Source organism: Sturnus vulgaris, chromosome 3 (genome assembly GCF_052056855.1).
Source record: "Sturnus vulgaris isolate bStuVul1 chromosome 3, bStuVul1.hap1, whole genome shotgun sequence".
NCBI classification, from domain to species: Eukaryota; Metazoa; Chordata; class Aves; order Passeriformes; family Sturnidae; genus Sturnus; species Sturnus vulgaris.
In genome coordinates this window covers 66,586,945-66,603,264 of record NC_142245.1, presented here as the reverse complement: position 1 = coordinate 66,603,264, position 16,320 = coordinate 66,586,945, and the positions used below count along the sequence as shown (strand labels likewise).

Below are 16,320 nucleotides of genomic sequence, written 5' to 3'. Positions count from 1 at the left end.
CTCCTTTCCCAGTCCTGCAGCAGGGCTGGATGTCTGCAAAGTCTGCAGAGAAACAACGTTCATACTGGTGAAGCTCTGAGTCTGCAAGACTGGCTGTAATGGGCAAAAATTAAAAATAAAAAATTATCCTGTAATTTTGATTTGTAATTGAGATTTTTTTTCAAACAGAGAGGTAATAAGTAAATCCTGGTATAATCTTCATCCTTTGTGAGACTTTTGCTTCTTTACCACGCAGCACTTGACTCTGGCACTCTTGTGAAAGGCAGGGGAGGAGCAGCCCTCCCCAGTCTGCCTTCCCCCTTGAAAATCTCCTGCACTCATTTAGATCTCTCTGCTAAACTCTGTAAGGAAGAAGGAGAGCACAGCTCCTTTCATGATCTTGATCTAAAAAGCAAGTTGTCATCTGAAGTGAAAGAGAGAGACTGCAGTGGATGAAAGAGAAGCAATATGCTGATTTTCTGGTCTAGCAGTGCTGTTATTCTACCTGTGTTCCAAGCCCATACACAAATAATTGGGAATTTGTGTCTTAATGGTTGTTGGGTTTTTATATTGTACCTCCGTGGCTGTGTAGGTGAATGCAAAAAGGGTTTTGTATGTGTATATTTGTATATTTGGTAGACACTGCACAGCTAAAGCCTCATTCAATTTTCCCTCTAATTTATTTTTAATTTTGTAACCCCCCAGGGGTAAATCCTTATTACAAGATGTAAAACCATCTCTTCTACAAAGCAGCTTATTTGTTGATTTTTAATTCAAGCCAGCAGATACAAAGCTGTAGCTTTTTTCCGAACACTGAGAGCTCCTCTGTATATATAACGATCAAGTGTTTCTCACTGCAAAATTAGTAAAAAAATTGAAACTTCAAATATCCTTCTAGAAGGAGCAAGAAGATAAGGTTTTTATTTTTCTATATTAAGACTATGCTAGACTTCTGAATCTTGAAACATTCTTAATAGGCAACTTACTTTTAAATCTGCATTACATTTGGATTAGACTGAATATGAAGACCTACATTTTCAGAAGCTCAAGTGCTAAAAGAAGTTGGGGGGCTTGTTTTTTGAAGGAGGACCTCCATAAAAAGAAGGCAGCGTCTAAAGACAGCATTACTGTGTGCCCTTACATAAATGCATGTTCACTGGCATCAGTGTGTGCTTTGTCTCATGGGAAATGTTGCCCTTAAACTAACCTGCACACTTTATGGTTTAATATTTGTTTATATGACTGGCTGAAAGTCCTAGTCACAGCTGTATTGCAATAATAACAAAAAGACATCATCTGAAATAATCTCTCTAATTCTAATCAAATCATGTTAAAAAAAAAAAACCTGAAGAAAACCCTTTAAAATGCTTTGCCAGTTGGTTCTGGTATAGTCATCTACATCTTGTTTACTATGCTTACAACTCAAAAAACATGAATAACTAGTTTGCTTTGAGTTATCATTGAGGGAAATAAATTTTTAAAAACCCAGGTTGTCTTTTTTGTTTTGTTTTTAATAAAGTGTGATGGTTTTGTTCCCATCATTGTTTTTATGCAAAGGCAATGTTTATTTCTAGGCAAAGTTTATTTCTATTCAGGATGTGAACCTTAGAATGAAGCTCTTGATTCTCTCTGCTTCTCCTTTTAGTCTTCACAAGTCAAGGCTTCCCACTTATCACCTTAACTCCCATTTCCATTCTCTTTATTGTCTGAATTCACTGAGGATGCCATCTGTGATTGCTGTTCAGAAGTCCTGCCCTGCTGGCAGCCCCACACCTTCTCCAGGTTATCTTCCACTGTTGCCTTTTATTAGGTGTTTTTTGCAAAACTGGGACATTTGAGTGTGGTGACTTCATTTCAGCCACCTGTCAAAACCAGGGCTCCACTGCCTCTGCCTTGGGTTGTCCATAGCGTTGGACTGACAGTCACTGCAGAGGATCATCTTCCTTTTGCCTATCTCCCCAAAAGGTATCCCACTTTGGAAGTGATTCCTGAGCTTTTTGTCCTGCCCAGCATTCTCAGCAGAAACTGCCCTTTTGCAGTTTGGAATATCTCAGAGATCTATATCAAAGATAAGTAACCATATATCAAGTATTTTTCTTATTTTCATCAAGAGCAAAGAAAGAACCAAGAAAGCAAAAAGAGAGAACTGTATGTGCCAGTCTAAATTGTAGATTTAATTCCCATCACCTGAAACTCTACCCATTAGCCAGAAGTCATGGTCATACATTTATTTTTAAAGCTAAGTTAGTTGGCCCCATCTGAGCAACACAGTGATCTGTGGCTGGAAATTGAAGAAAGCACTGGCAAACCAAAGGCACCAAGAGACTCTAAATTGTGTCCATAGTCCTGGCCCAGGCAGACTATTGCCAATGCAGTTCTTGAGCCTGCAGCCTCTCTGCTTTTGTGAGTACCATCAAGGTCCTATTGTAACAAAAATGGATTCACATGGGATTTCCACTGTTGAAATAGAGACTGCAGTTTGATATCTTTGTGGTTTTTAGCTTTATCTTTACAATTAAATTGAAAAATTACTCTGCAATGTTAACCACATTTTTGTTTTTTAACCACAGCATTGTTGTTTTCCAGTTGATGCTTTAAAGGCATTGTCTGGGCAGCATAAAAACTTGAGGTACAGTTTCAATACCTATAAAGGACTTATCTGTGTGGTTTACATTGATTTCAGTAAAAATGAAGACATCTAATCTCAAATTCCCTTTTAAAAACATCTCCCTAAATATATTTTTAAAATAATGGAAATAGTTCTGTGTGCTGAAATCATGACAAAAGTACATAGATGTAGTCATAATTATGTCTGAAGGATGGGATTTATTAAGTGTAACAGGGAAGTGTGGTATGATTAAATGTACTTTTTATTCACTGTCTTAAGTATAACTCTATTCACCACTTTGTTTCTGCTATTTTCCTGCTGCTTATTGAGAGAAAAAGGAGAAGGGAGGGAGACAAGGAAAGAGAGGAGGGAGGAAGGAAAGGAAAAGAAGACTTTTAGCATTTACAGTTTTACACTCAATGTCATTATCACTGTAACAAATAATTAGGCTGTTGCCTAATAATATCCCACTGAAAGAGTGTATGTGTGAGCACCTGTTAATGAACAAACATGAAATTATTCAAATGTTTTGTTCAGGTAAATACCCATTCAAGTCACTCATCAGGTCCAAGTTTTAACAGCTATGATTTTTGAATTAAATCTTGAAGTAATTATCTGTTTTTCTGTGTTTGAGTTTTACAAGATCTGAGATACCTGTGCTGCGTACAACCTGCTGTTTCTGCCATGGTATAGCAGCCCAAATATCACCAGGTCCATGTGAACCAGGGAACGAATACACATGAAATGAAGGAAAATGATGAAAGAAAATAGGGAAGCCTGAGCAAGTTTTGGTGGCAATGGGCAATAATGATCCTTTTCTTCTGTGTTTTCTGTCACCCATTTTGATGATCACGGGCACTTAGAAAAGCTACAGCAATATGAAAAAATCTCAGGATAGTGGGGTTTGCTTTGAAAGTTTAAAGACAGTTCAAATACCATTTATAGTACTTTGGCAGTACAAGTAAACCCTCCTTAGATTGCTTTTTAGGCTACAGACTCTGAAAGACCTCCAGTCATACAGTGTTCAGTCACAGTCTCCCCCTTTCACACTGAGGTCTCATCATGTGTGGAACTTACTGTAATGCAAATAAGCTACAGGTTTGCCCACCCTCATTAATGAGCTGTTTGCTTTTGAATGGAGAACAATAATAATCCCTAGTCTACCACGAGGAATGCTTTGACCTTTTGAAAGTTGTGGGTTTGATCTGCAGGCTGCATTGTAGTGTCACTTTTCAAGTGGTAAAGATTAAATACTGGGTGATTGACAGGGTTCCCATAGAAGGCAGCAAACCTGCCTACTTCAGAAAAAAGATTCTGGGAGCAGAGCAACTGTCACCCAAAATAGGTCTCAGTGCAGCCTTTCTCTAAACAAGTCTGATACTTTGAACCTCTAGGATCAGAATAACCATCCTTGGAACAGGATCTGTCATATGCCCAAATGTGATGCTGTTACTCTCCTGCTCTAATATTCCCTCATATTTAAAAATACTGATAATCTCCCACCCAGGCAAAAAACGGTTGCATGATATGTGCAACATACAACATTTTATCAGTGTGTATAGAAAGTATAAATGTATAGAATGCTTCATTCTTTAGCACTTTATATGTGTACATATATGTGTATATATAAAACTAAAGGTAAGAACACATACCTGGTCTGCTCAAGCTGCACTTGTTTTTCTTGCTGGTGTTTACATCTTAAGTGAAGTGTCAGTCTGACCCTCACATATTACTTTGCCAGGCTGGCTTTTAATATCTGCTAGACAAATAGTATGTGCTAGTTTTCAGTTCTTTGCAGTACCTCTTTGTATATGGTGGCTTTCAACTACTTAGTGTAAATGCGAGAGATCTCGGTAATTTTTCTAGACAGGCAGGTATTTGGGGCATGTAAACCTAACTCTTACATAATTGTTCTTGTTTACTACCACAGGAGAAGAAAACTTGCTGGCAATTTTGAAGAGGAGATGGTGGAAGTACATGATCCTGGGGATAATAGATATAGAAGCCAACTACCTGGTAGTCAAAGCTTATCAATACACGACTCTTACCAGTGTACAGGTAAGGACTCAAAGGATTTCCTCTTTTGAGGTGTAATAATAGATCCAGTGGGGTCAGTGGTGTGGTATCCATTGGCTTCAGTGAACCAATAGCTAATTGCTGCCTCTGACTTCTGTGTACTTTTTAATGCTGACTTGTAAAACACATGCTTTAATATTGGACTGTTTTTATTAGTCAATATTTCCAAACTGTGCAAAAGAATTCTGACTTTCATTTTGTTTCTCTGTGCTAAACCATTCATAATCACGTTCTTGTCATTATCCACATAATTTTGTCCTTTGAGGAAACGTTTTTAGGTTGCTGAAATGTTTTTCTCACTTTATATTGTACTTGGAGAAAATACAAGCACTTCTTTTAGGATTCCTTAATTAGATCTGAGTTTCTAAAAGTCTGTGGTGGTTTGACCCTGTCTGGACACCAGGCGACCACCAAAACCACTCTTACTCTCCTCCACAGCTGGACCAGGGAATAGGGAATATAAGGGGAGGTTTGTGGGTCAAGAAAAGGGACAGATCATTCACCAGTTACCATTCACAAGCAAAACAGACTCAGCTTGGGCAAATTAGTTTAATTTATTACCAGTCAAATCACTCACATTCTTTCCCTGCTCCTGTGTGGGATCCCTCCCTTAGGAGACACTTCTCCACCAACTTCTCCAATGTAAGTCCTTTCTGCAGGCTGTAGTTCTTCATAAACTGCCCCAGCATGGGTCCTTTTCTCAGGGTGCAGCCCTTCAGGAATAGGCAGATTCAGAGTGGGTCCCCTCCAGGGCTGCAATCCTGCCAGCAAACCTGCTCCAGCATGGGGTTCTGCACATGCTGCAGGTGGATCTCTGCTCCACCATGTGCCTCCATGGGCTGCAGAGGGACATCATTTCTCACCATGGTCTGCACCACAAGCTGCAAGGGGATCTCTGCTCTGGCACCTGGAGCACCTCCTCCCTCTCTTTCTCCACTGATCTTGGTGTCTGCAGAGTTGCTACTCTCACATATTCTCACTCCTCCCTCTGGCTGCAGTCTCTGTTGCATAGGGTTGCTTTTTTTTTCTCCCTGCTTAGCTGTGTTATCCCAGAGGTGCTACCACTGCCATTGATGAGATCAGCCTTGGCCAGCAGTGGGTCCCTCTTGGAGAAAACTGCCATTGGCTCTGTCAGCTTCTAGCTGCTTTTCAGAGAAGCCACTCCTGTAGCCCCCACTGCTGTCACAGCATTGCCAAGCAAGCCAAACAGGATGTTTAGGATCCGATAATTAGATCAGAGTGCAAAACTTGTCATTAAGTAAAACGAATGCAGTTTTTATGTAGAAGTCTGCTTCAGTGCAAGCCGTTAGATGTGTTATATAACAGTTTAATGGCAGCTATCAAAAAGTATAGTCCTTGCTAAAAGATTATATGTGTGATGGACAAAAGCTAGGGTACTAATTTCTTCAAAGATACAATCTGGATATTTTATATATAAAAACACAAAAGAATCAGGCATCTTCCAATTTACATGGAAAAGTGAATAATAGAAACATTTTTAAGATACTGGAAATTGTCTCGGGAAATCATAAAATATTTCATTGCTACTTGTTCTAAAATAAGTCTAGTGCCTCTTTACATTATTTTTAAATAACTGAGCAACACTAGGTAGTGTCCAATGTATTTTACACCTTACTTGCCTGAAGTTTGCATTAGAGCTAATAAAATAAAGGAGCACCAGTTAATGTTTTACAGGATCAAAGCTAATTAAGAGTATATTTCTTCCATAGCTGAAAAGCAGTGTTGGAAATCCTGAACTTTTTTTGGCTGAATAAGAAGTGAAAATACAAGTAAACTATAAATTCAAGGAATTTGAATGTGAGGTTTATGCTAAATATTCACAAGTGCCTTTGGCATCAGAATCCGGGTTTGAGGATTCTTTGAATCATGCCCAGACAATGTAATGTTGTTTTGAACACTTTTCCAAATCTGATTGCTTAGTATAGAATAAAGCTTAAATCCACATAAACCTCATATTCTTCGATTTTACAGCCACTAAAAGCCTCGAAGAGAAAAGCAAACTGAATTGCTTCTTCTGTGTGATTAACTCACAGGAAGTATAAGTAGTGGAGTGAGCAGGATGATTCAGAAGCCACCAACAAGCACGTATCAAAGGTTCAGCTGGCCAGACCACCTGTGAACCACCACTTGGGGAAGATGCAGATCCTGGAGCCAGCAATGCAATGATCATGGCCTTTAGTGTATTTTGTCAAGAGATCAAAAGCTACAGTATGATAGGGAAGCAGGCAGGAGAGTACAAGGGCATTGCCTGTGCCTTGACAGGGAATCTGTTAGCTGAAATCATCCGTGCTCTTTTAAACTGAGAGAGAGAGCGAGAGGAGTGGTGATCAGGGGAACTGTCAGAGGGCACAGACAATGTCATGTCCATTTTTAGACCTCTTCCACATCAAAATTAGAACAGAGTTCAGGTTTCTTTCCTGTGTAGCTTGAAAGAAGGAACAGGTAGAAACTCAAATGCTGTCAAGCTTTTTTCCAGACATAGTGTGAATACAGGGTCACCTTTTCCCATAGTTGTCCTTGTTTGCTGGGATGCATGTGGAGTGACTGGGAATACCTGCTGCATTTGAAATTAATTTCATGCCCTAATATGAATTAGCTTCTAAGTGACAAGCCCAAAGAGACAATGAGAAAGAGATAAGGATGAGGTAATGCATTAAGATGTTGAATCAAATGACACATTTTCTGAAATGTAGCCAAACACCCTATTTCATTTAAAAATGGAATAGAAGCAGCTCAGGGAATTATTCAGCACTGGTCTAAGTGTGTCGTGGTATGAAATGAAGATCGAAAAAGTGGAAAATAGAATATGAAGAAAAGAAAGCTTTTCCTAGAATCTGATTTTTGAAGAAGTAAACTCTCAAGAGGACTCTCAAGAGAAAAGAACTCTGTCCTGAAAGGCTTGATCCTGCAGGAGCTCTACCTGTGAGGCCATAAATGCTTGCTGGCACATAGCAAAACATGTTCAAATCCTTTCAGAAGACCCAAGAAGCTGTTGCTGCCTGCCACAAATCAGCATGGCTTTGACTGAAGGCTGTGGGAGCTATGCCTGTGTATATATTGGGCTGAGAATTAAACTCTTCAAGTCAGTTCTGGGGGATTTTATATTCAATAGGATGTACATCAAGGCTTTTTTGATGGAGAAAATTTAAGAGTTTTTGAAATTATCACTTGAGTAAATGAGAAGTTTTTATAGTGGTGGTACATGCACCATTTTGGTGGGAAATCAGTTTTAGAGCATATCCTTTTTTCCACATGACATCTCTGCTCCGTCATGCAAAAATAACATGCAAGTGTAGAGTGCTTGTGGTGCTTTTAGGCAAAAAAAAAATCACACTGGTCCCACCAGAAAGCCAAAGCTTAACAGTAAAAATACACCTTCATTGCAAATGCTTTGATTTCAGTTTCACCAAAAAACTCATAGCAGTCAACAGCTTTGTTTGCCAAGTAGCTTTAAACTCTTGGGACTTTCAGAGTTTCTAGTTTTTACTCCATCTTTTTGTTTTTTAATATTTGGTATTATTTCATCATGGTTCCACGAAAAGACTGAAAATGGTGCCCTACTTTTGCTCAGTGTTTCACACCCAAATTTTCCTATATTTTAAGATTCTCATTTGGCTTTGATCAGGGAAAACAGGATTTTTTAATAAACCTTCCTACATATCTTTCTCCAAATGCCTTCAAAATCAGAGTGAAAGAGAGCACGAAGGCACAAATCAGAAGTGAATGTGGTACCTAACCTTTACTTTTGGACATGCTTCTGATTATTTAAAATCTTCATGTACTCTATAATTACTATCTCAGAATGTGGCAGTCAGATTCATCATAAGATGAAAGCAAAGTACTGTGAAGCCTAGAAACACATAATTTTCCTCTTTAAAAACACCCCAACAAACAACTAAAATACCTCCCCTACAAATTAGGTAACAGAATTGAAAATCAGTGCACTATTTATATTTCAGTCATCAAGGTATAGGTCATTTACTAAGGATAAAATCCAAGTTACCCCTTTTAGGCACCAGCAGTGCAATCCAAAGACAACTCGGTTCAATGGAACAATGTAAGAAACTCACATCAAATTGTCTACAAATCTAAAATGTCATAGACATCTATTATCCCCTCCCTTTCTGCTCAGAGCACAAACTTGGGGCATGAAAACATGTTTGAACCTATCAGGTTGCTTCTTTGGTAACTTTAAGCTCTGTTCTTTGCATGCCCAGAGTGATTCTGTATTGATGCAGATACATGCCTAAATACCTGCCTCCATTAAAAAACTTGAAAGCGAAGTATTCCTACATCAGGCTACCCCAAGGAACTCGATTTGTTAGATATGATATTAGCGCGCTTCAAGTGCTTGCAGAAAGCCTGGAGTGCTTTCCAAATTGTAAGTGTGGAGCCACCTTTTTCATGAAGTCATAGCTTTTAAAGCAGTGGCCAAAGAAAGTGCATGACTTAACTCCATCTCAGCTGAGGGGATAGTAACTCAAGCTTCCTATGGCCATGAAAATGCTCAGGCTAGTACATGAAACTGTTCCTCAGAGAGTACTCTTAAAAAACTGAGTATACATAAGTTAAAAGGCACAGGAGTTTGTAAGTGGATCAATTTGATATCCAAACCCACCTATTTCGAGAAGTACCAGAGACCAGTCACACTTAATGCTATCAGACATAAATGTATTGATTCCCTAGATGACCCAAACTTGTGAAATGATCTTTAGTTTCTGTTTGTTGTATTACTCTGACATTTTTCAGCCTTCTTGAATGTCAGCTGTACCAGGTACAGAATGTACATTAAGCACTCCCTTGTACACTAGCACCTGGTCCCATGGACTTTTTTTAAAAGCTATGTACTTATTTTTCAGGACTGCCTGTGGTAATGCATGTCATATTTATCCTAAAGGGTTTTAGATCAACCCTGGTGTAGGCCAGTGGAAGATTTAATAACTATTCAAGAAGGATGTTTTAAATACTGTTAGAGACAGTTTTCCACAGCAGATAAAACTGCTTCCCCCAGAGGGAATTAAAATATTCTGAAGTTATTTCAAGTATTTAGATTTAGATATTAAATTTCCTTGAAACCATGTTTTAACTTCAACTCGTCTGTACTGCATTTACAGTGTGCCACACACATACATCCTCCCAAATCCATAGTGTCTTTCACTAAGCCTGTTATATACTAACAATTTTAACCTTTTCTGCCAATACATGCTTTCTCATCATATCAAGCTGTGTTATGAGGCAGACTGCCCTCATTCTTCTCCACAAATTAGTTGACTCTCCTTTGTCCAATACATTGTTCTATCCATCTCCATATTACACTCATGTTGCACTCACTAGAGGTTATCCTTTTTCAATGTTATGACATCACACAGAAATCTGGATTATTTCTGCAACACCTTGCATAATAGTACTGCAGAGTATACACACAATGTCACAAGAAGAGAGGCACTGTCAAGGAGAGAGAGATATTTCCAAATAGCAATTTATCTGGTAATTTATTCCTTGGGCAATCAAGCCTTTGATTGGCGTGATGAAAACAAAGGTAGTAAAAGCTGGGATTTATAGACACCGGGAGACAGGCTATAAAGCTATGATGCTGATGTTCTCAACTACTCTTAGATCACTGTGAGGCTCAGCAGTACATCACACTTCCAATTACCTCTGGCAGTTCTCATATCTCAACAACTGCAACCAGAAAAGGAAAGGAGTCAGCAGTAAGTGCTTATTATAGGAGAGTGGGATGGCAATAGACTTCACTTTGTTCTTGGTCCCTGTGGACTCAAAGTACATTGAGGCAGAAGGTTTGAGATGGTTTTGAAGCAAATCTGTGGGGTGGGGAGCAGGAGGTGTGCAATGTTGAAGTTGTTGATCCACTTTGTCTAGTGACTGCTAACGTGAATTATCCCAAGAGCAGAGATAAATTCCACTTGCTTCCCTTCTTCCTCCCACTCTGAATGTAAGATTGACCATACTTTCCTGTTCTGCTTCAGGGCACTGAGGAAACAGTGCAATGTTAATAAAGCTTGCAGATCAGCATTTTGCAGAAGTGTTGCATATTGTATATTTATGCTGAGAGGATATCTTGTATCTGATTTATTATCAGACTTCGAGTTACTGTTCTGTCTTTTAACTTCTTACATGTCTGTGCTGTGCCAATCAGGCCCTACAGTATCCACGGTTTCTGCATGTGGGTTTGAAGTCAACAGAGCTCTCAGTATCCAGAGCTCCTGCCTCTTCTGGCAAAATCCACCCAGAGCCAAACTTTTTACTAACATAAATATACAAAATCTCATGAAATTCAGTAGAGCTGTGGCCATTACAGAGAGGAGGTTTTGGTCTCCTGTGCCCATTTTGAGTATCCTGGCTGGTGACATGCAAAAACAGAGGATATTCTGCAGGAGAGATCCATGAATTTTCTTAGGCTGGGATCTCATCCCCCACATGGGTTATAGCAGGTGATGACATGGAGAAGTTTCTAATGAGTAATGTTGGGGAAATGATCTGCTGATCCAGTCAACTTACTTTGAGAGAAGCTAAACAGAAAATGGAGGTGGGGGGTGATTCTGCAGAAACACATGACTGCTGGCAGAACTGTCTTACAATGGTCTTTTTCTGACAATGGTATATAGAATCAGAGGAAGAAGTCAATTAAAGGAAAGGCCATTTCCATGGTCAGTTTGTTGGTAAGTTTTCCTGGTATCTGAGCAGATCTGTGCAAGCACAGCTGGAGGTCATGCACAGAAAAGAGATGAAGAGATATTCTTTTAAAGGAGTCAAGATGTAATTATTCATGTTGCTAGTAAAGCATGTCCTTGTGTTTAGAGAGTTTAGAGCAGAGGAACTGTGGGTTGGATGTGACCACCACCTTTCATTTAACATAACTTCAAGGAGACACTAAACTCCTTCTACGTATGCAGTAAGCTGAAGCTGTGAGATTCCTCATCTCAGGTTTTGATATATACAAGTCAAATAGAGGTGAAGGTCTTCCATTAGTCAAAGTTTTAAGTGAGTTTCTATGTCCACAGGGAAAAAGAAAACACTGAGATTAAAGAATTAAAGATTAAAGAATCTGATAGGAACAGTTCTAGAAGCATCAAGAAAAAATTTGAGATCTTGTGGGCAAAGTGGAGAAGACCCGGAGCAGTCTTCTGGCTTTTGTTTTTTCTACATCGTGGAAATACATGTTTGTACATGTTTTTTAACCAACTTACATCACGGGTTATTTTCCCAGTCTCCATACCTGAAGTACTGTACATTTTGATTTAATGAAAAGTCAATGGTTTCGCGTTAATTTTGTGATTAAATAAAAGCCATGCAAGAAAGCGGTAAAGTTGTGATGAGGTAGCAAATAGAAACATGAAAGAGAAAACAAATTCTCCCCTTTAAATTCGAATTGCTTGAAATTACCCTGTCAGAGATGCTGCCAGCATCCACACCTTTCCTGCAGGTTTTGGTTTCAGGGCACCATAATTGCAACACAGCTCCCCTGGCAGCTGGCATCCAGCTCTGTGAGGTTCACGTCTCATCTGCTTTTGTTGAATCAAGGGTGTGTGATATTGTGAAGGTGGTGTGAAAACTGGAGGAGGAAAAGCCCTTGAATGGGCAGCAAACCCATTCTTCCTTTGGAAAAAAACAAGCTGTGTCTCTTACTGGATATAGCACTTGCTGCTGTGTTAAAATTTCCAGGTCACATGCTGAAGTTCTATAGCCATCATGTGCACTTGGCCATACAATATTTGATGGATATGACATTGATTTTACTGATCCCCCTGCTCTGGAGAGCAGGGTAAGTAGAGGGTGCAGCTGATTCTCTGCATCATTTGCTGGAGGGCAGCACTAATGAGAAACCCCTAATATGGTAAAAAAGGGCTTATAACTGAGGGGAAAAAAATCCAATGAATGTTTAAAAAGGAAGATTCAGCTCAGCTGTTCCCATAGGGAGTTTGCTGACCAGCTTTTTTCTTTTTGATATCACTGCAGATCAGCAGTTCACACTCTGTATTACAGACCTTTCTTCTAAAGCTTGCCAGCTCTCCCTTCCAATGATTTAACAGAACATTCTTGCTGTAGATATGCAGAGACGTGCTGAATTTGTGAGACCAGAGACTGGATTTTTACTGTTAGCAAGAGAGTATTTGTTTTTGATTCACAAGTATAATAATTTAACAAACAAGTAATCAGGGGAAATAGATTTCAACATTGTGTTTCATCAATAGACTGGCATGCAGTGTGGTATCTTTTAAAGTCAAATAATAATCTTCAATTTCTACAACACATAACATTCTTATAATAAAAAGAAGTTTCTTACAGGACAGTATATCAATAGATGACATATTTTTGTATCCCGCCTTCTAAAGCAGCCCCATTCAGAGCTGTGACTGAAGAAAGCCACAGAAAAACACAGCAGTGTCAAAGAATGTGGTCTGCACCACCCCATGGCAACATAGGAAATATGTTTTCTTTTAGGTTAGTGAGATATAATAACTTCTGTGATTAATAGGAATGTTGATTAAAATCAGATGACTCATTAATTTACCTTAATGACAGGGTATAGGTAGTACCTTTTAAATAAACAATTAAAAGGAAGAATAATATCAGAGATAATTATTTGAGAAATATTGATAAACAACTGACCTTTCTGTACTATAAATGAAATTCAGCTAAGCATAATCTGTCTTTGTTACTGTAAAAGCTTTATAGACAGAAAAATTACAATTATGTACAGTAATCTTTTAAATAGCTGAAATAATTAATAACAAAGAAAGAAAAAAAGGCAAAACCCCCCATCAATAGAAAAGCCATGTTGAAGGTGAGGTAATCCTCAATCTCACATCTTTTGCCTGTGGAATACATGTGCATTTTTTTTTCTGCTAGACCAATAATCTGAGGAAAAAAGTCAGGGCGAATTTAGTCCTGGACAAGTGAAATTTAAAGCAATACCTGAAAAAGCTTTAGATAATATTCTCTAAGTTATCTTCTTGCTTACATTGTAGAAACCTAATTTATTTCTGTCTACCTCATTGTTTAATTAAAGGTATAAACTAAGCACAATTTAAGAACTATATAATGTCAGTGAACATTATCTACATTTCATGTTTGTGTGTATTGATGCTGCAGGATTCCAAATAACAATTTGTGAATTAGACCTTGGACTGCCAGCCCAAGAGGTGTTTTCTAGCTGTTATCAGCATTGTTTATTTGTGTTCAGGCGTCCTTTCATGTTACTGCTTAAAAGATACCCATTCACATACTTGAAAGCATAGGTATGTTTAAATATTTATGGAATGAGAGGAATTTTTGAAATCTTCCTCTAGAAAACTGTTAGTGGAAATTTGCATGTTGAAGTACGCGTATGGTGAGTACAAGCAATTTTTGAACTCACAGAACAATTTAGACTCATAGAACAGCCCAGCTTGGGACAGCCCTCCAAACTGGCCCAACCTTCTGTGGGAAAGGGAGCCTAGATGAGATTATTTAGTACTATGCCCAGTCACATCTTGAAAATCTCTGGTGACCCTACCGTGTCTCTGTGGAGTTAGTTCCCACTGTAAAAAAATTCTTTCTTTATTGAGATGAAACCTTTCCCAGTGTAATTTGTGTTCCTTGCCCTTTGTCTCCCCTCTACTCCACTCTGATGAGACACTACCTGGAATACTACATCCAGCTCTGGGGCCCACATCCCAGGAAGTCCATAGAATTGTTGAAGAAAGTTCAGAGGTGGCCACAAAGATGATTAGAGGGATGAAACACCTCTCCTCTCTAGAAAGGCTGAGAAAATTGTGATTGCTCAGAATGAAGAAAACTCTGGGGTGACCTTGTAGCAGTATTTGAGTGCCTAAACAGGTGTTACAGGAGGGCTGGAGAGGAACTTTTCATAAGAGCAGGTAGTGACAGGACAAGGGGTAAGTGCTTTAAACTGGAGGAGTGCAGGATTAGATTAGACAGTTGGAAGAAATTCTTTCCTGTGGGGGTGGTAAGGCACTGGAACAGGTTGCCCAGAGAAGCAGTGGATGCTCCATCCCTGGAAGGGTTCCAGGCCAGGCTAGATGGAGCTTTGAACAACCTGATCTAGTGGAAGCTATTTCTGCCCTGGCAGGGGGCTTGGAACTGGGTCATCTTCAAGGTCCCTTCCAACCCAAATCCTTCTATAATTCTATGATTCTATTATTCTGTGATTATGTCATTTCTGTTAAAGAAAGAGCCTCCATCTTCTTTGTAGCCATACATTAAGTGATGGAAAACTGTGGTGAGGTTGGAAAACAGTCAGTTAAATTCACCTGTTCAATGCCACACTGGGAGGGAATGTGCCAGAGGCATTCAAACCTTCAGGGATAGCTGTGAGCTTTTTGTATTCTGTCAGTAAAGAGACTTGACCATGACTTTTAGATTACTAGCTCTCACTTTAAATGCAGAACCTGCTTTTAGCATCGACTGTTCCTATTTGTAATTTCCCTCATCTGTTCTGCAGTTCTTTGGGATTGTTTAAGCCTGCCAAGAACAGCATGGTCCCACTGATAAACTGGTTTTCCTCTGAAGCCTTTTGCCTCTCACTGTCTGCAAAACCTTTGAAATGGATGAGTTTTCACTGCACACTCCTGTTTTTCAAAGGAAGTTTCAGGGAAATTATTCTCAGTCCAATTTTTTTTTTAATTTTTGCTAATCCCACAAATATAATGTTTATTATGTATGTCTCTCACATGCAAAAAAATAATAGCTTTCTAAGCAGTAAAATTCTTGAAATAATCCAAAAATCTTCCTTTTTTCAAATAACACATGGATGGACAAAGAAGTTAAAGGGGATTTGATCTTTATTTGATAATAGTGTCCTTAGTGCTAAATCACACTGAGAAAGCAGGTAACATGTGATGGGTTCAAAGGGAAGAAAAATCAAACATCATCATCTAAAATAAAGGTAACAATATCTGGTGTGTTTTTTTCAGAACTACAGACACAGCTCACAGTTCTCCTTGTTTGTGCCAGACATTTTCATTAGGAAGAAGATGCATGTCATATAGCTTTGGTGCATGCTGATCAACTGGCATTGAACAGTAGTGTATCCTGCACCATTTGTTAAATCCCATCTTTAGTCCACAGAATTGCAACTCTTCATTACCTATATCCTTTTAGGAATTGGGATTAAAATCAAGTTTCTTTGGGTGTTTCTTACACAGGATTTTTGCTTCCCAGTGACTTGCAGTTAGTTTAGTTTCTAAAATACTTTTTAATTTGAAAATCTGAAGGTCCTCTCTCAAACATTTCTTTTTTTATCGCATCTTTTCTGGGCCTATAGTTTGATGTCTCTGGAAAAACCAAAACAATTAAAAATTGTGTTTCATAACATTTCTTTGAGAAAACTCTTTCCAAGGGTATATTGGCAAGAAGTCTGAGTTTCTTGCACTTCACACAAGATGGGGTTTTGGTTTTTTCCTTCAAAGGCATATGGGACTCTATTTTCACAGAGATAACAGTCACTGCAGGGGACAGATTTTTCATAAGCATTCTGCATGCAGAAAACCCCTGATTTATATAGACAGATTTAATAAATCTGTTCAACTTGTGTGTTATGAACATTCCTAATATCTTGACCTGAAACGACTGAATCAAAGCATATGTCTAGACTGCAGGAAAACTACCTTCAG

At 38.8% G+C, this 16,320-nt stretch overlaps 1 protein-coding gene across 2 annotated transcripts in view; it reads left to right on the top strand.

Annotated features, from left to right (window-relative positions):
- Nucleotides 1-16,320, top strand: part of SLC35F1 (solute carrier family 35 member F1) — a 220,147-nt gene that overhangs the window by 167,495 nt on the left and 36,332 nt on the right. For both annotated transcript variants that reach the window (XM_014876731.2, XM_088161886.1), the window contains exon 3: nt 4,518-4,645. In XM_014876731.2, coding sequence (XP_014732217.1) covers nt 4,518-4,645 — 128 coding nt within the window. The remainder of the gene's footprint in view (nt 1-4,517; nt 4,646-16,320) is intronic.